Source organism: Carcharodon carcharias, chromosome 10 (assembly GCF_017639515.1).
Source record: "Carcharodon carcharias isolate sCarCar2 chromosome 10, sCarCar2.pri, whole genome shotgun sequence".
Taxonomy (NCBI): Eukaryota; Metazoa; Chordata; class Chondrichthyes; order Lamniformes; family Lamnidae; genus Carcharodon; species Carcharodon carcharias.
The window spans coordinates 151,571,600-151,594,257 of NC_054476.1; the positions used below are offsets into that span (position 1 = coordinate 151,571,600).

The following is a 22,658-nucleotide window of genomic DNA, read 5'->3' on the forward strand; positions in this document are numbered from 1 at the left end:
CCTTGGAGAATTTAATGACTTCAGGTGCTTTCTGTTACAAGGCTTACTGTTGCCAATCAGTTGCATGAGTTGTCAAAATTTTTTTAATTTGCCAGTGGGGAGGGCCTGAAAGAAAGAGCAACATTGCACAAATGAGTTACATGGAGGTCTATGTGGGACTATATGATACATTTCCCAAAAACTCACCAGATCCTCAGTCTTGGCAGTGATATGTTGGATATTCGCAAGAACGGTTGTTGTTACAGTACTAAGCTGGACTGAGCTGAAATATCAGTCTCAATTCCAATTTCGCCTTGGTTCCCAATCACGAATCCCATCCTGTTCTCCCCTTCCCCTTTATGTTGCGAAGGGAATGTTTGAGGCTATGAAGCACAGATAGGTTCAGAGCATGACAGTTCCAAGTGAAACCTTACGTCCATCATCCCATTGTTAACATCAGTACACTCAAGAGTCTCTTTAAACCTATATCATATGTTGCCTGTTAAAATCTTTCGTGATAGTTTGCCAGTCGCGTGATTGTTTCCCGGGGTGACTTGTTGTTGCTGAATTACCACATATTTAAATGAAACGTGCATCTCATCCTTCTAAACTCTGGAATTCCCTCCCTAATCCCCGCTGTTTCTCTACCGCTTTCCTCCTTTAAGATGCTCCTTAAGACCAGCCTCTTCGACCAAGCTTTTGGTAATTTGTCCTAATATCAGTGTCGATCTTTTATCTGATTGCACTTCTGTGAGGTTCCTTGGGAGGTTTCAGAGGTCCATTGAATGGAATTTGCATTGTTGTGGAGCTCAGCTTTTTTAAAATTCATTCATGGAATGTGGGTGTCACTGGCATTTATTGCCCACCCCTAATTGTTGCCAGAATTTTAAGAGCCTTCCTTACCTGGACCTACATGTGGCATTAGTAGACCAGATGGGTTTTTACAACAATTGGCAATCAACATTTGACAATGGTTTCATGTCAGGTTTTTAATGGAATTCAAATTCCACCATCCTCCATGGCCGTTAATTGGCCATCCGAAGCTTGATTGGACGAGCTGAGACGGCGGGAGAGAGAGGACCACTCGGATTCCATCCCGCCTCCCTCACCCCACCAAAAAAACACACAGTCCAGCCCAAGGTGGCATGGATGAGGAAGGCCACTCGGCCCACCTTTACTCACCCATCAGACAAACTCACGGTTCACACCCTCTCCCGGTCATAGCGTCCAGCTATTCCGACAGCCGGTTTTAGTTGGGTGTTTGGCCACCTACTCCTGCAGCGTGGACTGGGCAGAGTCCGCAGCCACTGGAACGGGGGCTGTGAACCACTCGCTCCCGCCGTCTCCGCTCATCCAGTCAAGCTTCAGACGGCCATCTGGTGGGAAGAAGGCCAAAGGGGTCTCCAGGCCCAATCGGATTGTGCAGAGTCCGCAGCCACTTCAAAACAAATCTGGTGAAAATTCCTTAGACCTGTGACCAAGAAGGCCTGTATTTCTTTTTGGTGCTGGATCTTATTGAATCATGGGGTGGAATCGCATGGCCGGTGGGATTTGGCGATCCCGCCGCAGTCAGTGGCCTTTTGAACGGCTTGCCGCATCTTTACGGCCCAGCCCCCGCTGTGTTGGGGGCTGTAAAACTCCGCCCATGGAATTCTTAGAGGATTTGACAGGGTGGACGCTGACGGACTGACATCCCAGGCTGCAACTGAGGTAAGGCTTCTGCCATTTAGGACTGAGAGGAGGAGAAATTTCCTCTCTCCGAGGGCCGTGAATCTTTGAAATGCTTTACTGAGAGCTGTGGATGCTCAGTCGTTGAGTGTATTCAAAACCGAAACTGATAAATTTTTAGGCACTAAGGGGATAAGGGAAAGTGGAGTTGAGGTAGAAATTCAGCCATGATCTTATTGAGTGGGTGGCAGGCTCAGTGAGCTATGCGATCAACTCCGACTCCTGCTCCTGCCTCTTATCTTCTTTCTGCTTGCTGCCAGGTTTCCTGGGATGAGGAAACTCTCTGCGCCGGCGGCACTTTGGCGCAATGTCATGACTGCACTGCTCCAGGCGGCCAAAATGCCTTGGCCTGACCAGGCCTCTACAACCTTGCAGCTGGCCTTGTGAGATGACCGACTCCACATTTCGAATGTTAAAGGAGGGAAGTCAGCTGCATTAGGGACGTTGCGGTTTCCATATCTTCACCCTGAGAGCCAGGGTTCCCAGGGTGGATTAACTTGCCCGACAGGCCGCGATGGACGGACTTGAGTATCTCACTGCTGGTCAAACCAATCCTGAGCTAGATATTCTGCCTCCGCTCACCGGGATTTACTGCAGTGGAGTTCAAACCCGGCACCTTCTGACTTAAAGGTGGGAATGCTGCCAAAGACTTGCTCCACAGCACAGTTAGTTCAGCCTCTCGATGTCTAGACTGCTGTATGATGGGAGGTTTACGCGGCTTTTGACTGCACTGTTCCCATTACTCGGTCACCCTTTGCAAGAAACTCTTTGATGATGCTCCGATTTGCGCCGCTGACCAACCATTTTAAACCATAAACTCCGGTGGCAAAGAGGCAGCCGAGGAGGGCTTGTGGTGTAGGGGGCCGTATCCCTGCGTCTGAGTCAGAAGCTCTGGGCTCAAGTTCCACCCCAGGACTTGATGGCCAAACAGGTTGATTGTCAAGCTGCGAATCCTTCCGACATGCCTCTGACAGGCAGTAAGAGCGGGACAGACTCTTCATCAGCCATGCTTGCTGCGGAGTGCTCCCCACCACCCCTGACCCCCTGACCCCCGACCCCCTGCCAAAGCTACAGCCTCTGACTTCAGGCTCCCAGGGAAAACAAGCCACGGGAATCAGCATGGCAAGCGTGTGCTGTGTCTGCCTGATGCGTCTCTAGACGTGGGAAGCCTTCTAAGTCTAAGAGGCAACTGACTTATCCAAGCAAGCATGCAGATATGTCTTTTCAAATTTCCAGCATCTGCAGTATTTGCCTTTTCTGTCTTTTTGTGTTGATTGAGGTAGTTTGACAGTTCAGCGGATCGCAGTTTCATGTTTACCCAGGTTGTCACAGACACAAATGAGGATAAAAGCTGGTATGGAAAATCCATGAAATCTTTATGTGAGAGGCTTCATTGTAATAGTATTGTGCCTGTACTTGGGGCCTGTGTGTTGCTGTAGCCTGGACCCTGCTGTTGTGACATTGGTAAATGGAACTACTTAATGTAACGTGTAAATGTGGTAAATGCATCAATTCCAAGTCCCTGTGGATCTCAGCCAAGGGATTTAACAAGCTGACAGCTGCCATTTGCAGGCTGACATTAATAAATATACACTCTTGCTTTTGGCAGTGATCACTGTGAGGAGTCCTGGCATCTGCTAAAGGATATGCCATCCTAATTCAAATCCTCCAGGGCCAGATTCAGAATGAAAGGGGAACTGGGTCAAAAGTTAAGAGGGGTTGGGAAGTCAGTAACACATGTACAACTCTTTTAATATGGATGCCTATCAGCGTATATCTTATCTCTCTCCTCCTTCTCACTTTCTGTCACTCTGTTATCTTCTCCTCCTCTGTTCTCCTCTTCGCTATCTGGCCCCCCGCCACTCCGTTGCCCTCCCTCCCTTTTTCCCCCTTTTCTGTCCACCACCCACAGGCCCACCCCTGTCCTCTCCCTCCCCTCATTCCTGTGACCAATTCGGCCCTCTCTGCGCCCTAGGTTATTTTACCGTGGAGATATCAAAGGAAAAATCCATTCATGTTCTCCTCGTCTGCAAGGAAAAACACATTTTCCCGCATGAATCCCTGTCAAAGCGATGGCGAGGGGGGAGGAACATGCAATGGAAGAAGAGGATGATCGTATTGAGTGGCAGAGCAGGCTCAACAGGCCATGTGGTCTACTCATGCTCCTATTTCTTACTTTCTTGTGGAGGAGGTCCAGAGGAAAGTGGGATGTTCTGTGCCCTGGGGAAGGAGGTGACCTTGCCTTTTTGCCCCTCTCTCCTCCAGCAGCCGGTGCCGCATCTCCCTCACCTCGTTTTCTTCTCCCATTCCTCCTGTGGACCAGTGAGGACCTCTAGGAAGACGCCCATGACCAAACAGTCCCTTCCCTTGACTCCAGTAAGGTGGAGTAGCTCAGCCTTTCTCTTTTGAGGTGAAGTTGTTACAGAATTTCCAGACTGAACGTTGTTGGCGAAGTCTTGACAAAGTGTCCTGGAAACCTCCCGAGATCCTCCTCTAAGCTCCAGCAGGGATGACTGTGAAATGGTGAGTGCCCCTTTAAGTGCCACTTGAAATCGACATCATACTCCCAAACAGCTGGTCGCTGTTACGAGAGGACTTTAGATTTTTTAAATTCATTCACGGGATGTGGGCTTCGCTGGCTGGGCCAGCATTTATTGCCCATCCCTAGTTGCCCTTGAGAAGGCAGTGGTGAGCTTCCTTCTTGAACTGCTGCAGTCCATGTGGTGTAGGTACATCCACAGTGCTGTTAGGGAGGGAGTTCCAGGATTTTGACCCAGCGACAGCAATACATTTCCAAGTCAGGATGGTGAATGTCTTGGAGGGGAACTTCCAGGTGATGGTGTTCGCATGTGTCTGAGTTTGGGGCATTTAATCGGGCGGGAGAATGGTGAATGGGGACCACATCATATTCCAGCCTCTGCCCCGATTAAATCTGGGATGGGAAGTCTCTTAACGGTCCATTTAAGGGTCTCATTCTACTGCCGCTGGTATTAAGCCAGGAGTGGGCAGTGGACTTGCCATGCAATCCTGTCACAGTTGTTTGCTCCCAGGGAGGTGTTGGGGTGGCTCCCAGGGAGGTGTTGGGGTGGAGGGGCCTCATTCAAAGACACTCAGTGCCTGATTGAAGTGCCAGTATCGAAAGGAGGGGGCAGAGGGTAGTGTCTTCTGAGTGCCACAACCTGCCTTGCTGCTCCTAACCCACCTCTCTTCCCTCTCCCCCTCCACTGCCCCATGTCCCCCATCCCGCCATCATTCACCTGGGTCAGGGTCCCTGGACCCATGGTGGGTGCATTACCAGCAGTTACCACCGCTCCAGCAGTGGCGCTACCAAGCAACGCACAGCTGGCAGCCTCTGGATGGCCAGCAGCTCTTGGGGGAACTGGATTTCCACCCTAACCCACCCAAGAGGCCCTTAGTTTGGTGGGCCATCCTGAAAGGAGGTGACATGGAGCTCTCACGGGCTCTGCAACCAGCGGGCAACTCCCCCTGTCGCTTCCATTAAATACCACCCAATGTTTCCAAATGTAATATTTCCAAGTTTGCTGACGACACAAAGTGGGAATGTGAGCGGTGAGGAGGGTGTTAAGAGGCTTCAGGGTGATTTAGACAAGTTGAGTGAGTGGGCAAATACATGGCAGATGCAATATATCATGGATAAGTGTGAAGTTATCGACATTGGTAGGAAAAACAGAATGGCAGAGTGTTATTTAAATGGTAATAGATTGGGAAATGTTGATGTACAAAGGGACCTGGGTGTCCTTGTACACCAGTCACTGAAAGCAAACGTGTAGGTGCAGCAAGCAGTTAGGAAGGCAAATGGTATGTTGGCCTTCATTGCGAGAGGACTTGAGTACAGGAGCAAGGATGTCTTACTACAGCTGTACAGGATCTTGGTGAGATCACACCTGGAGTATTGTGTGCAGTTTTGGTCTCCTTACCTAAGAGAGGATGTACTTGTCACAGAGGGAGTGCAGCAAAGGTTCACCAGACTGATTCCTGGGATGGCTGGATTGTCGTATGAGGAGAGATTAGGCCTGTATTCACTGGGGTTTAGAGAATGAGATGGGATCTCATTGAAACATATAAAATTCTGACAAGGATGGACAGACTGGATGCAGGGATGATATTTCCCCTGGCTGGGGAATGGAGAGCAAGGGGTCACAGTCTCAGGATACAGGGTAGTCCATTTAGGACTGTGATGAGGAGAAACTTCTTCACTCAGAGGTTGTTGGTCCTGTGGAATTCTCTACCACAGAAGGCTGTGGAGGCCAAGTCACTGAATATATTTAAGAGGGAAATAGATTCTAGACTCTAAAGATGTCAAGGGGTATGATCATATTGAATGGTGGAGCAGGCTCGAAGGGCTGTTGACCTACTCCTGCTCCTACTTTCTGTTTCTATGTTTTCCCCTCGTGGGGGAAGCTAGAATTTGGGAGCATGGTGTCTGTGCAAGTGATTGCCCATTTAAGATGGAGATGAGGGGGAATTTCTTTCAGCATGTCATGAATCTTTGGAATCCTCTAGCCAGAGAACTGTGGAATACATTCAAGGCTGAGGTGGACAGGTTTACTGCAAGGGAGGCGAGAGTTACCGGAGGCTGGGGGTGGGTGCGCAGGCAGGGAAGTGAAGTTGAGGCCAAGATCAGATCAGCTGTGATCTTATTGAATGGGGGGGAAATAGCCCACTCCTGCTCTTAATTCTTATGTTTGCAAAATGAATCTTCTCAAACTCGACTAAAATCAGAAGCAAAAGAAGAATTTTGCTTGGTGGAGAATTTGTCATAACTCAAGTTGTTGCAATTGGGATAATTTAGCAACTTTATGGTGTCGGCGAGGGAGGCCCTCGTGGGAAGTAGAAGGTGAGCAGCAAGTGATTTCCCCCCAATATCTACCGTAATTTAGGGTAGAGCACGCCCCACGTTTCACCAGGTTATACGATGTTCTCCACTGTGCTCGGTCAATACCTGGCATGTATCTGATTTTCGTTTTAACAGGCAATGAGTTCATAAATTCCTCAGGATATGACTGGTGATGAGGGTTGTCATTGCTAACATTATTCTGAATGCAGCTCAGAGCCTGTGTAGAGAGGGTTGTCATTGCTAACATTATTCTGAATGCAGCTCAGAGCCTGTGTAGAGAGGGTTGTCATTGCTAACATTATTCTGAATGCAGCTCAGAGCCTGTGTAGAGGACATCAATCTTCACACTCTGTGCAATATTTAGGAAGTGTGTGCTGGAGGCACAGAAATGTAGCTCTGTTTTTGGCTTCATAAATACTGTTATAAATCTGTGAACATGACTGGAGAAAATTTAACATCCCACTGTTCAAAACCTGGGAGCTGAATAAATATATACTGCGTCTGGTTCATTCGCTCGTTGCAGTCGAGGGGGTTGGGCCGATGGTGCTGAAGTTTGGAATGGCGGAGATTCCTGTTTGCATTTAAAAACAGAGTCTGCAGTGTCCCCATTGTAAAGTTTGTTAAATATTTTGCTCTATTGTTTGCTCTTCATACTTCTCCAATTCTGCTCTATTCCCATGCATGGTTTCACCAGACATTCAAATGATGATGTGTGGCATGTTTCGCACTCTTCCCCTTCCCCTCTCCCTCACCTCCCCTCCCCCTCACCACCCCTCCCCACACTACCCCTTGCTTACCCTCATTACCCCTCGCTTACCCTCACTATCCCCCGCTTACCCTCCCTTCCCCCACTTACCCTCCCTTCCCCTGCTTACCCTCCCCTCCCTCCATTGCTACTCCTTTGCGCCACCTCTCTCTTGGTCCCCCCACTCTCTCGGCACCCCCCCAACTCTGTCTCTCGAACCCCCCGCTCTCTCAAACCCCCTCTGCTCTCTCTCGCCCCCCCCACACTCTCTTGCCTCCCCCCACTCTCTCACACACACACACCCACCCCCACAATGTTTCCATCCCGTGCAAGATGTTCTCAGTGGCTGTGAAAGGGTTAAATCTGCTAGAGCTGGGTCCCATTCCTGATGCACATCTGCTTTCCATCCTTGTGCTGAGGGATTAGTGGCAGTAGGCAGAGATGGTTCTCAATTACCTGAACGTTTTTTCTTTGAAGTACCTACTCCCCAGTGCAGTCTGCAAGTGTTTTCAAAGAGTTTGTTAACCAAGGAAGAACGGTACCCGCGACATTGCCTCCCTGAGACTTCCGGATAATAAACTCAGTTAGAAACTGCAGCAATATGTGCTGCACCCAGGCAGGCCTTTTCCAAACTCCAGGGGGCCTGGATCTTCCAGTGCAGTTTCCCAAGGGACACGACATGGGATTAATTATTTTGTTGCCTCTTTCCATTCAAACTGTAGTCTGAGAAGTACTTCCAATTCCCCTTGAATGGCAGAAGCAAATTGTTTTACGACCATTTTAGATAGGCCTCAGTTCAAAACCAGGCCTTAAACTGGCATGAAAGTTGTTGGTCGTCATGGGAACAGGTTTCAGCAGATCCATTCCCCTTCCTCTATCTCGGTAATCAGGGAGATAGTGACAGGGCCCTGTCAGTCTCTGGACTGTCTCTCACCATGCAGAGTTATCTTTGAAATGCTCCACACCAGATGGCTGTTGTTGAGTGTATTCAAGACTGCGGTTGAAAGGTTTTTGGACATTAAAAGAATTGAGGGATATGGAGATAAGCGCGGGAAAGTGGAGTTGAGATAGAAAATTGCAACCGTGATCTTACTTGAGTGGTGGAGCAGGCTCGCATGGCCTACTCCCTGTTCCTATTTCCCATGTGCCTAGATCAGGTGAGCAATGATTTTGGAGTTTACTGATGCACTTTCGTCTCTGGGGGTATATATTTGAATTAGGGGTGCCAGCAATGGTTGAATGTATTCCCAGAGGTTTGTTCCCATGACCTGCTGCCACTCCAACACTCTTGCCGTTGGTCACCCATCATGCCCATCTCCTTCCTACACCAATTAGAAAGTGAATGGACTCCTCATTAGCTGATCGATGATCTTAACAGGGTTGTCCAACCTTTTTGTGTGAGGGACCACATTTCGTTTTTTTTTTCTCACTTGAGGGGCCATTGAGCAAATTTCGGAAAGAGAAGTTTTGGCACAACATGAAACATTGATTTTTTTAAATTTTTATGTTTGTGCAATAAATTGGTAATTTAAAAAAAGAGTAATAAATACAAATAACCGTTAAAAACTGCTAAGCAGCAGAGCTAACCAATAAAACCTTCTTTGCCTTTTTGCTTCAGAAGCAGAGCTAGGCTTCACGTCCTGGTCACCAGGGAAGGGGTGGGGACCAGGGCCGAGTTATGGAGTTGGGGGTTTAACGAACACTGACCTTGCGTTCGCCATTGATGACGCACACTCCTAGCTGGCCTTGGTGGAATTCGTACAAAAGTGGGTGTCGCGAGTGGATTGCCTTTCAGCCTGGGGTTTCCTCATCTTCCGGTTTACTTTGTGGAAACGTTTTTGGGGAGGGAAGAGGAGGAGGGAAAGGGTGTGTGTGTGTGTGTGTGTGTGTGTGCCCTCGGGATTAATCTACGACTCTTGGAGTTGCCAGGCCAACCCTGGAGGGTTGGCAACTCCGATTTGAATCCAATGCTCCCTCTGCTCAGCAAGGGCAATTGGGGTTGGGCAATAAATGCTGGTCTTGCCAGCGACAGCCACATGGCGTGAGCGAATGTTGCTGGGGGAGAGACGCCCCTTTCCTCTGGAGGCTGCAAGGGCAGTTGAGGGAAAGGGAGGCCCAAACCTGATTGGTTGACTGTGGGTCAGTTTTTTTGCTGCTGTGGTGAAATAGTACAGAAACCTAGAACATCAGGCAAGTTATTTTACAACCAGAAATTTTTAAATGAAAAATTGAGTTTGGGTTTTCGGACGCATTGCTGTGAGTTGGAGAGCATTGAGGAGAGTTCATTTCAGGAATGCTGCATTGTCACCCAGCTCTGCTACGATCATGAGCCATTTTGTTGCAGTTTGTAAACGTACCTGTATTTATAGCACAGCTGATGAGTGTGCATTAGCTTAACATAAACTCACATTAAGAATCTATTTATCAGAGTGTGCCACCTATATCTTATTTATCAAGTACAGAAATCAATCCTATCCCTGAGCTCCTTTATCGCTCAATGATTTTATTGTAAAATTATCGATCTGCTTCTAAATTACACTGGAGTACAAGGCTCAGTAGTTTGAGTGAAGCTGCTGTTCACTGGACTATTTATTCTGCGAACCAGCTATCTAAGGCGACTACCGAGTAGCTGTTGTCAATGTTGAAGGGAATCGGTTGTATTTTTATTAGACAGAAAATGAACCCCAGTGCAGTTGTCTGGGAGAGTGGTGGGTTTAGTCATCTCTTCCAGTAAACATCCATCTAGGTCCTTCAGCTCCCACTTTCGTGATGGAATAAATCAAGTTAAGACATGATACAATGCCAACATGGGGGCTCTGCCTGCTCCTTTTTCACCCTCCCCACCACCAACTTCCTCCCCTCCCCAAATACTGTTGGCAAAGACTGTTATTTGGCAGTCACCATAGGATTAACAACCAAATAACTTATGCTGGGAGCAGCCATGCTCAACTTTGCTTCAAAATTGACACATGCCTGGGTGTGTATAGAACACCATTCATACCACTTTTGTTTCAGCTCCCTTTTCCTCTCTGTTGTCAACATTTACCATGTGCTATTCCTGGTCAAGAGATCACGGATGGTGTCCCTGCTCCTGAGCTTTTGTCTGTGTGGCTACTAGAAGGTGCTGAAGTATTCACAGGGCAGCGCTTGGATTCTATTTTATTTCCCCCAGTTTTCTGTCCTATTAAGAGTCCTCTTTCTGCGACATAACAGCTAGGACAAATACCTTAGAGCTCGCTAGTCTCTCACTCCAGGCCAACACAAATCTATTACATGAGGTGCATTGTTTCAGAAGTTAAACCAGGGCCCTGCATGTTTTTTGGGAATCTGATGGATGATAAAGATTGGAAGCGTTGTTTAAACAGGGTGTTGCCTGACATATTGATCAACATTCTCCTCCAATCAATGCAGTGAAAAACAAATGAGCTGTTTTGTGGGATCTTGCTGTGTGCACAGTGGCTGCCACATATGACAAAATTAAATAGTTCCTGGTTTATGTAAAGTGTTTTTAGGTCTTTTGAGATAAGGTTCTTACGAATATCTTGTCTCTTACAGTTTCAGGAAGCCAAGCTACAGCACTCAACAATTCAAAGTTCTAGTTTCTCCTTGCACAGTCTTTAAATAATGGCAACTAGTTTGTGGTGGAGTGCATTGTTACTACAGGAATCGGGAGGTTGGAGAAGAGGTGTATTGGATATTTAAGTCACATCTTTTTGCCAGTTTAATTTCTCTTACTAGTTGTCTCTCCTCTTCACCTTTCTGAAGGTGCCGACATATGGTGGAGCAGAGAAAGGTTTGCATTTATATAGAACCTTTGACAACTTTTTGAAGGGTAGACTCTGTTAGTAGGTAGAAAATGCGGCAGCCAATTTAGACACAGCAAAATCCCACAAAAGCAACAAGGAAATGGGCAGATAATCTATTTATGTGATGTCAATGGAGAGTAAATATTGGCCCCGCCAGTTTCAAGAACACGCCCACCGTCCTTAATTGGCTGCTGGTTGGCCAACTCTGCAGAGATCGCTATTGGGCTGCTCCCACCACTGCAGGGTCGGGACCCGTATTTGATGCTGATGCCGGAGTCCTGACTCCGAATGGAAAATCCAGCCTCAGGAGGATGTGCTTCTTACTGCAGGTCCCCACACAGCCATTTAGATGCTCAGGCCGATTTCTCAGTCAACATCTCAGAGATGCCCAATGCCCAACATAAGCCCACACTATCCGTTCCGTATCGCTGTGTGTGTCTAGCTTGTCTCTTCCCCTAACCCATGAAATGTGGGGCTTCTGATGAAGAATGACCCCCCCCTAATCCTGCCAACCAAGAGCCCAACTGTGTGCCAAACCATACAGCTGTAATGGACTCATCAGTGTCTGCATTATGTGACTTAGCAAAGCAGCATGTTCACTGTGAATTCTGTATCCTGCTGTGACCTGGGGAAGTATAAATTCTTGCAAACTTTGTAATTAAAAAGGGGTTGTGGGGGGGTGGGGGGGGGGGGGCGGGGGGTGGGTATTGGTGGGCACTGTGGTGGGGAAGGAAGAAAAGAGAATGTGTTTTTACTTAGCCCAAATAAGGGTTTCTCACTGCGTTGAGTTCAAAAGATCTCCTTTAAATGAGGAAATGTAGTGCATGGGCTGAATTGCCTGTAGTTCTCTCACATGCTGCGTATCTGAGGGTTTAGGAAGTTTGTCTCATTTAAAACTTTAAAAGCTATCTCTGGGGAATTACCAATTCACACATCTGTCAGTGATTTTCTGTAGCTTGTTTAGTGCAAGGTCCCAGCTGGATTTTGTATGCCTTATTGTTGCAATGTTCTTAGCTCTTACGAAGCCTCATAATTATCAGATCTCGAGTGAAATTAAAGTCATGCAGGAACAGTATTTTTCCTTTTTTTTTGCAGAAGTTTTAATTATAATCCAGCACAGCATTAGTACTCTTAATGCCCCATTAATTGGATCTGAGGGGAAGGAAAAATAACATTGCTCTTTTGGTATGTGGCATTTACACTTGACGCCATCTGTTGCAGTGCGAGATCGGAGCAAGGGTGGGCAGTTAAACTGTCAGGAAGGAGTCTGTACAGACGCCTGAACGCTCGCACTCACCCAGCAACACTCAGCTTGGCTAAGGCAATCCATGCTAGAATTTATACAAAACACAGAAAATGCTGCAGGTATGTTTCTGGTCAGTTAGCACCTGAGAGAGAAAGGAGAGGTTTGCTGGGCTGTGGGTGAATTCCAAGTCTGTTGCCTTTGTCTTCTAATGCACTTCCTATTTATTTCAAAATTCCCAATATTTTAAAACCTAGGAGGCAGAAGTAGGTCATCCAGCCTCTTGAGGCTGCTCTGCCATACTAGTAGATTGTGGTTGATTTGCACCCTGGCTCCATTTACAAGCCTTTGGTCCATATCCCTTGATACCCTTACCCAAGTCTATTGATCTCAGTCTCAAATCTTTCGTTTGACTCCCGACATCCACAGTCTTTTGGGAAGGGAGTTCTAGACTTCTGCTACCCTTGTGATGAAAAATCTTCCTGAATGTCACTCCTGAATGAAATGACCTAGCTTTAATTTTAAGGTTATGCCCCCTTGTTCTGCAATCCCCCACCAGAGGAAATAGTTTCTCTCTATTGACTGATTCCTGGGAAGAAGGGATTTATCAAAGGTTGAGCAGGTTGGGCTTATACTCATTGGAGTTTTGAAGAATGAGGTGTGATCTTACTGAAACACATACGATCCTGAGGGGACTTGACAGGGTGGATGCTGAGAGGCTATTTCCCCTTGTGGGGGGCTCTACGACTAGGGGACCTTAAAAATTAAGGGTCTCCCATTTAAGACAGGGATGATCTGAGGGTCTTTAATCCTTGGAATTCTCTTCCCCAGAGAGCAGTAGTGGTTGGGTCATTGATTATATTCAAGGCTGAGTTAGACATATTTTTGACCAACAAGAGAATCAAAGGGGATAGGAGGTCAACACAAAAGTGGAGTTGAGGCCACAGGCCACAATCAGATCAGCCATAATCTTATGGAAATGTGGAGCAGCATGGAAGGCTGAATGGCCTACTTCTGCTCCTAATTCTTGTGTATCTACCCTATTATATCCCTTCATTTTAAACACCTCAGTCAGATCAAACCCTCAATCTTCTGTACTCAGGGGGATGAAACACAAGTTGTTGCAACCTGCCCTCATAATTTGACCCTTTTATCCCAGGAATCATTCTGGTGAATCTGCACTGCATCCACTCTAAAGGTAATATGAGATGGGTCTTGAATGTGTCAGCAAATGAATTCACCATAGTAGGATTCAATACCAAACACCGATCTCTTCTCACCAACTTCCTCATGGCAACCAATAGCAACCAGCAGAGGGGGTCCCCAGCCATGTTTAGTTTTAATCTGTAACCGAAGGTTTGCCAATGTCCTTTTGCTGACCTTGCATCACCTCGGCTGAGAACCTAACATCAAATTGAACCCTGGGGCCTTCTGTGTCTTTGGGCAACAAATCAGGTTAACTTGCTGAACAATTAAGAGTTTTACAGTTTTCCCTTTTTTTAAATCACTAACGTCATTAAATGAAAGAAAGTTATTTAAAATATTGTGAGCAATTTTGGGCCCCGTATCTCAGGAAGGATGTTCTGGCCCTGGAGAGGGTCCAGAGGAGGTTTAGGAGAACAATCCCAGGAATGAAAAGCTTAACATATGAGGAACGTTTGAGGACATTGGGTCTATACTCAATGGAGTTTAGAAGGATGAGGGGGATCTGATTGAAACTTACAGAATACTGAAAGGCCTGGATAGAGTGGACGTGGGGAAGATGTTTCCATTAGTAGGAGAGACTAGGACCCGAGGGCCCAGCCTCAGAGTAAAGGGAAGACCTTTTAGAACAGAGATGAGGAGAAACTTCTTTAGCCAGAGAGTGGTGAATCTATGGAATTCATTGCCACAGAAGGCTGTGGAGACCAGGTCATTGAGTGTATTTAAAACCAAGATAGATAGGTTCTTGATTGGTAAGGGGATCAAAGGTTACGGGGAGAAGGCAGGAGAATGGAGTTGAGAAACTTATCAGCCATGATTGAATGGCGGAGCAGACTCGATGGGCCGAACGACCCAATTTCTGCTGCTATGTCTTATGGTCTTATAAAGTCACCGTAGTCCCAGAGGGCCATAAGCTGCTCTCTCATTAGAGAAAGACAACCGGTGGTGAGTTTAACCTGAGGGTCACCACACCTCAGGCAAGGGACGAGGTTAAGAATGTGGGATCTTCATGGACAACCTCAGCCGGTACAGGAATTGAACCCACACTGTTGGCGTCAGTCTGCATCACAAACCAGCCATCCAGCCAACTGAGCTGGTGTAAGCTACAGGTTTATATGTTCATTTCTAAAGGGACTCTTTGGGAGAGTACATTGAAGATTAAGTTAATTGGAAATTCTGTTCAAAGAGAGGTTTGCAATGATATAGAACTCTTATTCTCTTGCCTGACAATATTCCCTGTTCCGTAGTGCAATCAAACAGCCTGGCACAAGATCTCACCGCGGCTGTTGGAAATCTGAAACAAAAACAGAAAATTCTGGAAAAACTCAACAGGTCTGGCAGCATCTGTGGAGAGAGAAACAGAGTTAACGCTTCGAGTCCGTATGACTCTTCAAATGGAAGAGTCATAATGGACTCGAAACAATAACTCTATGACCCTCTTTACTCTAGCTATTCCGACAGATCTTCCAACCCATTATCATTGTGCCTATTGTTAGAATCATATCTCTCAAGACTCAGTTTTTCTTTTACAAAATGGAAGGACACGGCATGATCTGGACATTTGGATGCTAAGTCGGGATTTTTTTTAAAAAGGTCATAAGTTCGCTTTGGGACTGTCAGCATGCAGGCCTCTTCCAAGAAAGTACCTGACCTTTATGGTGCTTGAGATCTAGTTGTTTGTTTTGAACAGCAATCACTTTAATTGATGGAGAAAAATAATGAAAAGGAAGGTTGGTAATTTGCTGGAGGTCACATGGGAGAGTTGTGAACTTGCTTGTTTTGAAGGCAGTCTTGTTGGGGAACAAGCTGAGGAAGGGAGGCTGCCCTAGCTGGCTCCGACTCTTTACCTTGCCTAAAATTATGTGTGGCTATCAACCTGTAGCCAGAGAATTCTCATCTGAGTATAACTAGTCTGCATTTGGACCTGCAAAGCTGAGACCAGTTGGTGAGAACTTCCAGGCATCCACTGGGACCAGTCTTCACATGAGGGAACTCCAAGTTGACAGTGTCAAGACGTTATCCTTTATTTTTATAACACCCATCCTCCAAAGTGTATCTCTGCAGAGAGACTCTTATCTGTTTGTTCTTTGTTTGTCTGTGTCTGTGTGTGTGTGTGTGTGTGTGTGTGTGTGTGTGTGCTGGGGGGGAATTCTTTCGGAAGAGATAGATAGTTATACTTCCCGATTACAATTGTGTGCTAACCAGTACCTGCAACTTGTTAAAAGGAGTTTTGTTTTAAAATAAATTAATCATTCTGAGCTTTTTGAAAGAAGCCTGGTCGGAGTCTCTTTTCTGGGTACTAGAGGTAGAGGTTAGCAACTGACCATTTCGGTGAGAAAATTAAACATTTAAATGAATGGTACGGCCCGAGGAGTAGTGGGGCTTGATAATTCACAAACTCCTTCCACACGGTCGTAACAATATATTCAAAAATGTAGACGCTCACCTTCTGACTTACTGGTATATTTGGTGTCAAAGAAAATGAGTGATTGTGACAATCAAATGTTTCTAAAAGCCTAAAGCATCCCTCAATCTCTGGAGCACTTAGGCGAGACTTCAGATTTATTCAAAAAAATTCCCCAGTTCAAGGTCAACTCCAAGTAACTTGATGTCTACCTTTTTTTAAATCTCTCTAGCTCTCTTTCCTCCTTTAAGATGCTCCTTCAAACCTATCTCTTTGACCAAGACTTTTGTCATCTTTTCTAATATCTGCTCTTATGTGGCTTGATACCGAACTTTGCTGTATAACACTCCTGTGACATACCTGTTGGGATATTTCAATGTGTTAAAGGTGCTATATAAATACAAGCTATTCTTGTTTGAAGGTGAGGATGCTGCATTGTCCCCTGGTTAATGTCTCTCTCCCTTCCCTGTCCTACTAACTAATTGACTCAGCAGCTTTGCATAGAAGAGACCTGACACAACTTTTTGTGGCACCCAGCAACCCATTGTTGTGCAGAAGAGTTGCCCATTGACCCCCCAGTGCTAGTGAAAATTAAACCCACTTTGTGGAGCTAGGCTGTAAGGATTAGGCTAGAATTGAGAATTTGATCTGGAGGTGCAACCACACTAGGCTTGAAGCACAGGACAATTACAAGGTGCTGAATTTGTGCACAGGGAATTGAAGCAGGGAGAGAATGGAATCCATGGGCAGTCACCTTCACCCATTCTTTCACACCCAGTGGCCAGTTAAGGAGTGCTATTGCCATGAATTCTGAGAGAGTCTTTGCTAGCCCACCCCACCCCACTCCAATGAGGGGAGAGACTGACCAGGTGAATTTCAAATTTAAATATTCTGATTTTTAAAAAAATTTCTGCTCTCCAATTTCAGGTCAAGCTGTGGAGTAAATATAAAGTGACCAATATTCCATCACTAATATTCATCGAAGGCAGCACAGGAAGGATCGTCAGCAGGAATGGACATCTGATCATTCGGGATGACCCTCTAGGTAGGGATTATAACACTACCCCCTGCAACACCCCCCCCCCCCCCCCCCCCCCCCCCCCCCCCCCCCCCCACACCCCACCACCACCACCACCACCACCACCACCATACCAGCTTCAGACTGCTCAACAAAATACCTCGCACTTCAGTACATTTTGCAACCACACTAACCAATTTGTTAACTTGAGCAGGGTCCGAGTTTCCCTGGGGTCCCAAGTCCTTTGGCGAGGTGATGGCTGGATCACTGATCAAGAATAATGGGCAGATAGTGGACAGCAGTGCTCTGGATGGCAGTTATGTTGGTGTCTACTTCTCTGCACACTGGGTAAGGTCAGAGTCACAAATGCTTTGCTCTTTGTTGTATGAAACAGGTGTTCTATTAACGGCCAGGTTTTGATTCACTGAGATTGATAATTGGATCCCAAGCCAGATGGTGAAGTATAAAACTAGATTCAAATCCTTTTCTTGATAGTTGGTTTATTTATAGAATGCAGCATTACACATGTCCGTGTCCTACCCACTAATCTAGTGTCCCAGCAGTCCTTCTTTCTATACGCTCAAGGTACTTAAACAGCTGGAGGGTATTGATTGATTATCCTAAACCTTAACAATACAATTAAAATACCATTAATGTAGATTTACTTCCCCACACTTCAGTTTTTTCCTGAAGGCGCTGAGTTGCTTTGGGGTCTGGTTCTCCTGGTCCCAGCAGCTCTCCATGATCTTGCACAGCTGGTCATTCTTCATGGTTCAGTCCAGATCATGACTGTTACTAGTGTGGACTGTGCAAGCTTCATTCTCAACCCTGGATCCTGTCCTCGCGTCTAAGCCCAAAATAATCTAATTGGACAGGGACAGGCTAGAAAGCCAATGTACCAAGTGGCATTCTTTGATGGGCAGATCAACACTGGCCTGTGCCCAGGCTGCTGCCAATGTTGCATTCAATACTGAGGATTGAAACGTAAGTTTTGGATGCCTTTTGGCCCATTCAATCCAACCTCCCCAAGATTCAGTAGGGGTCCCTCAAGTGGAACCAGCACAAGCAGCCCTGGGTGAATTATTTTTCTCCCTTACTTAAACCCTGGGAAACGAAGGACAATTGTAGAACCCTTATTATGGCCATCAAAGGATGTGGCTGCATACTGGTAATGCGATGGGACCAGCAAGCCAGACTAGTGATCGGGAGACCTGAGTTCAAATCCCATCACAGGGAATTTAGTTACAAATAATTAAATAAAAAGCTGGTATCAGTAATGGCAAATATGAAACTACCAGATTGTTATAAAACCCCTCTGGTTCACAAATTAGGGTAGGAAATCTGCCATCCTTACCCATTCTGGCCTACATATGCACCCAGACTCACAGTGATATGGTTGACCCTTGACGGCTCTCTGAAATAGTCTAGCAAGCCAATCCATTGTAGTCAAGGGTAACTAGGGATGGGCAATAAATGCTGGCTCCACTCCGCTCTGCTCTGTGCACATTATTTGGTGGGTCCCATAAGAAGTCTCTACTGACCCCCAGGGGCCCACAGACCCCAGCTTGATATACCACTGCATTGGACAGGCTGCCATGCCCTCGATCTGTGTGCTTGGGTGTTAAAAGCTGTGATGAGAAGAAGGAAGGGTTGACATTCTGGAAGGATATAATCAAATGGGTCACCTTTATCCAACTCTACTTTTGGCCTTCAGAACTGAACCCAACATTGGCAATAACCTGCGAGTAGGCCGTCTGCTGACTCCTTTATCAGTGAAGGGTATTTTGGCACAGAAAAGAAGGCAGTGCAATCATTGAAGCCTTCATAGCCTTTTTCATGCAAACTGGGTATGTGGCAGGTTTGTTCCTAATGAGTCATAAAGACAGAAGATGCTGGAAATACTCTACAGCTCAGGCAGCTTTCTGTAGAGGGAGAAACAAAGGTAATGTTTCAGCTCGATGACCTGATTTTATCAGAAGTAAGGAAAGATAGAAATGCTATTGGTTTTGAGCAAGTGAAAGGGGAGGGGGCGGGTGGAAGAACAGAAGGGAAGGTCTGTGATGGGGTGGAGGGCAGGAGAGATTCAATGACAAAAGATTTCATGGTACTTCTCCTATCATACAATCATATAATCTCACCAAAAACTCTACTGCCCGTATCCTAACTCACAGAGAGTGGTAATGGTTAAAGGAAAGTAGCGAAAGATGTATCTCGATGAGGTGTTGAGTTTTTAAAATTCTTTCACAGGATGTGAGTGTGGCTGGCTAGGCCATTCCTAATTGTCCTTGTGATGGTGTTGGTGGGCCTGGACATGGACTGCAGCAGTTGCTCACTGCCACTTTCTCGAGGGCAATTCGAGATGGACAACCTGTGAAAGGAAGAGGAAAAGAACTAATCATCTCACGGTGACCTCTGCTGAACTTGCATGTGCTTGGACTCAAACTGGGGATGGGATTGTGTTGTTCCTCCAAGAGTGGAATAGGCTGCTCATGCATGAGCAATAATATACATCCCAGTACTAAAAGGAAGAGTGAGAAAAGGCCATGGGGGGTGCTGTGAATTAGTTGATGCAACAACATGCAGCATTCATCTTTCGCTAATACTACTGACTCTGAATAGAGGGAATAAAATCCATAAAAACCGTGGGCAGTTAAGAAGACACTCAGATAATAGTTATCCATGACTAGGCATACTCAAAACATTTACGTAGCACCTTTAACATAATAAAATGTCTCAAGGAGCTTCACAAGGGCATTATCAAACAGAACTTGACACTGACTCACATAAGAAGATATTAGGACAGGCGTTTAAAACCATGCTGGAAAATATGAATCATCTAAAAATGGTATAGAAAATTAGGACAAAACATCAGCTGTTCCACTATTAATCTTAAATTCACAAATTTTAGTATAATAACCAATATTGGTAACACTGTTTAATACTTCTGAATAACATAAATTTTGCTTTACAATTTACAGCACTGATTGTGGTTTAGCCTAGCTGTGCACACATGATTTATAGTAACAGTGCTCCAAAGAATGTTTGATTTTCATCATTGCCCAACAATGCCAAATCAGTAATATTGGCCAACAGTTCATCTCCCTAAGGAGGATCTTAAAGGAGGAGAGAGAGGTGGAGAGGTTTAGGATGGGAGTTCTAGAGATGCGGTCCAAGTCAGCTAAAGATTCCCCTACAAATGCCGAGTGCAGAGAGCTCGGATGGTTGTAGAGCTGAAGGAGATTAGAGAGATAGGGAGGGCTGAGGCCATCGTTGGACCTGAAAACAAGGATGAGAATTTTAAAATCGAAGGGGTTGCCAGATCGGAAGCCAATGTAGGTCAGTAAGCACAGGGAGCGATGGGTGAACGGGACTTGATGTGAGTTAGGATACAGGCAGTAGAGTTTTCGGTAAGATTATATTATTGTATGATGGGAGAAGTGACTGTGCAGGAACAATCATTCCATTTTCCAGGGTAAACTAAAAATCATGAGCCTCTTGCTCTACTTTACCTCTTAGTAACCCTGCAGTACCTCTTCAGTACACCTCTACCTGCCAAAAACATTTTCATTGCCCTCTTTAAAAAAAAATGTACGAAAGAGTCAATGGAAAGTAAGTGAAAGAGAGCGGCTGGGGAGGAAATGGTTCAATTTGACTTTGAACACGTTCCAGCAATATATAAAACTCTTGAGAAATCTCCATCAGGTTAGTCCTTCAATGGGACTAATTGATATAACTCTGAAAATACAAGATCCTAGGAAAAGGCAGTGCATTTACCAGATGTGGAAAATTACATCAAACAGAAAAATAAGAGGATAAGTGACGTGTATTAATGGTGTTCCGGCGGGGGTTGTGGGGCGGCGGGGGGAGGGGGGAGCGTTCTTAATGGTTACCATGTTGCGAAAAAGCGTGTGCGTTACCGGTGCAGAAGGTGAGAGTAACAGAACCCAACTGCTCGCTGCATTAACTCTCTCCTCCTTAATACAGTGCCCTCCTTGCAGAAGCCTCACCCGTGTCCTCGTGGAGACGTATCGAAAAATCAAAGAGATGGGACAGAAGTTTGAGATTGTTTTCGTCAGTGCTGACAGGTAACCTTGGATTCCTTTATTTTGGGTAGGCTTTGTATTAAGAATATTCAGCAATCATAATGAGCCAGAGCTGGATAAAACTACATTTCACACTGCACTGGGTGATGATCACGTGGATGCTTAACTTCCTGTAACTTGAAGGGAAGAAGAGAGCCCTGCTGCAAACCACTACAATCACCAAATGTGGCCACCGAAATCAAAATTCCCCCTTTTTCACCCCCCGCCCCCCCACCACTTGTCCCAACCTTAACCAGATGGTTCAGCTCAAGATTATCCCATCCATCTGGCGTAGGGTGGCCGAGTTGTGCTATTAATGATGGTTGATCTGCAGGTGGAAACGTCGGGCAGAATTCAGCCCTTGTCGGGCCGGAGCGGGCAAGGGTATTCGGGAAGCCAACCACCACTCGGACTCGAGGCTGGAAGGCGATTTCACGCTGGCGGGCCAATTATTTCTTTTTGCTGCCTGAGTGTCACAAATCCCACTTGTGCTTTTTATATATGTTCATGTGGGTGGCATAGTGGTGTTGTCACCAGCATTCCAGAGACCCAGGTTGTAATGCTCTGGGCACCCGGGTTCAAATCCCGCCATGGCAAATAAAAGTCTGGAATTAAAAGTCTGATGATGACCATGAAACCATTGCCGATTGTCATAAAAACCCATCTGGTTCACTAATGTCCTTTAGAGAAGGAAATCTGCTGTCCTTAGCTGGCCTGGCCTAAGTGTGACTCCAGACCCACAGCAATGTGGTTGACTTTTAAACGAGGGCAATTAGGGATGGGCAGTCAATGATCCCATGAACGAGTAAAAGGAATCTTGTTACTTGTGTTACTGGCATTTACTGTCCATCTCCAGTCAACCTTGAGAAGGTGGTGATGAGCTGCTGTAATACATGTGTGAAGGTGCTTCTGTAGGTTGGATAGGGAGTTCCAGGATCTTCACCCAGTGATGATGAGGAATGGTCAATATACGTGTGTGACTTGGAGGGGAATTTGAAGCTGCTGGTGCCTGTTGTAGGTCACGTTTTCTCCCCCTGTGCAATGTTGTGTTGTTATGTGTGTGAAAGAGAGAGAGAAAGGAAGGAATGGGGAAGGGAAAAACAGCCTGTTATCTCTGCCTGACATTTTAGTGAATGCAAACTGAAGGTCAGAATTGGGGATGGCATTAGGCCAACACTGGTGCTTGCATTTTTCTGCAAGTATTTATACCAGTGACTTTAATTATAAACATAAGCTTTTTCCTGTCCTGGACAGCATTGAGATGACTTGGCAGCTGTATAACAACAGACAAACTCATTAAATGTCAGGTTTTAGCCTGTCTTTGTGTTGTTTTCTGTGTGTAAATCATGGAGATTTTGGCTCTGTGTCTTCCTCTTGCAAGACATCCATGCCAAAAGAACTGGATTTTTGCTAGTGAAAGGACGAGGAAGACACTGGAGAAAATGGAAGATCAAACAATCTTGTTGCAAGGAAATTTTCCTCCACGACCCAACAACTTGTCCACAGGGTGTTGAAGCTTCAGTCTTTGTGGCCCACACAATGTGTCCCTTAGAGCTTCCAGCACTACGCTTAGCATTTAAATCCATTTTTGA

At 46.0% G+C, this 22,658-nt stretch overlaps 1 protein-coding gene across 1 annotated transcript in view; it reads left to right on the plus strand.

The window, feature by feature from the left end:
• nxn (nucleoredoxin) overlaps positions 1-22,658 on the plus strand; it is a 229,165-nt gene that overhangs the window by 125,716 nt on the left and 80,791 nt on the right. The window contains exons 2-4 of the mRNA XM_041198421.1: positions 16,894-17,011; positions 17,199-17,332; positions 20,969-21,069. Of these exons, the coding sequence (XP_041054355.1) occupies positions 16,894-17,011; positions 17,199-17,332; positions 20,969-21,069 (353 nt within the window). The remainder of the gene's footprint in view (positions 1-16,893; positions 17,012-17,198; positions 17,333-20,968; positions 21,070-22,658) is intronic.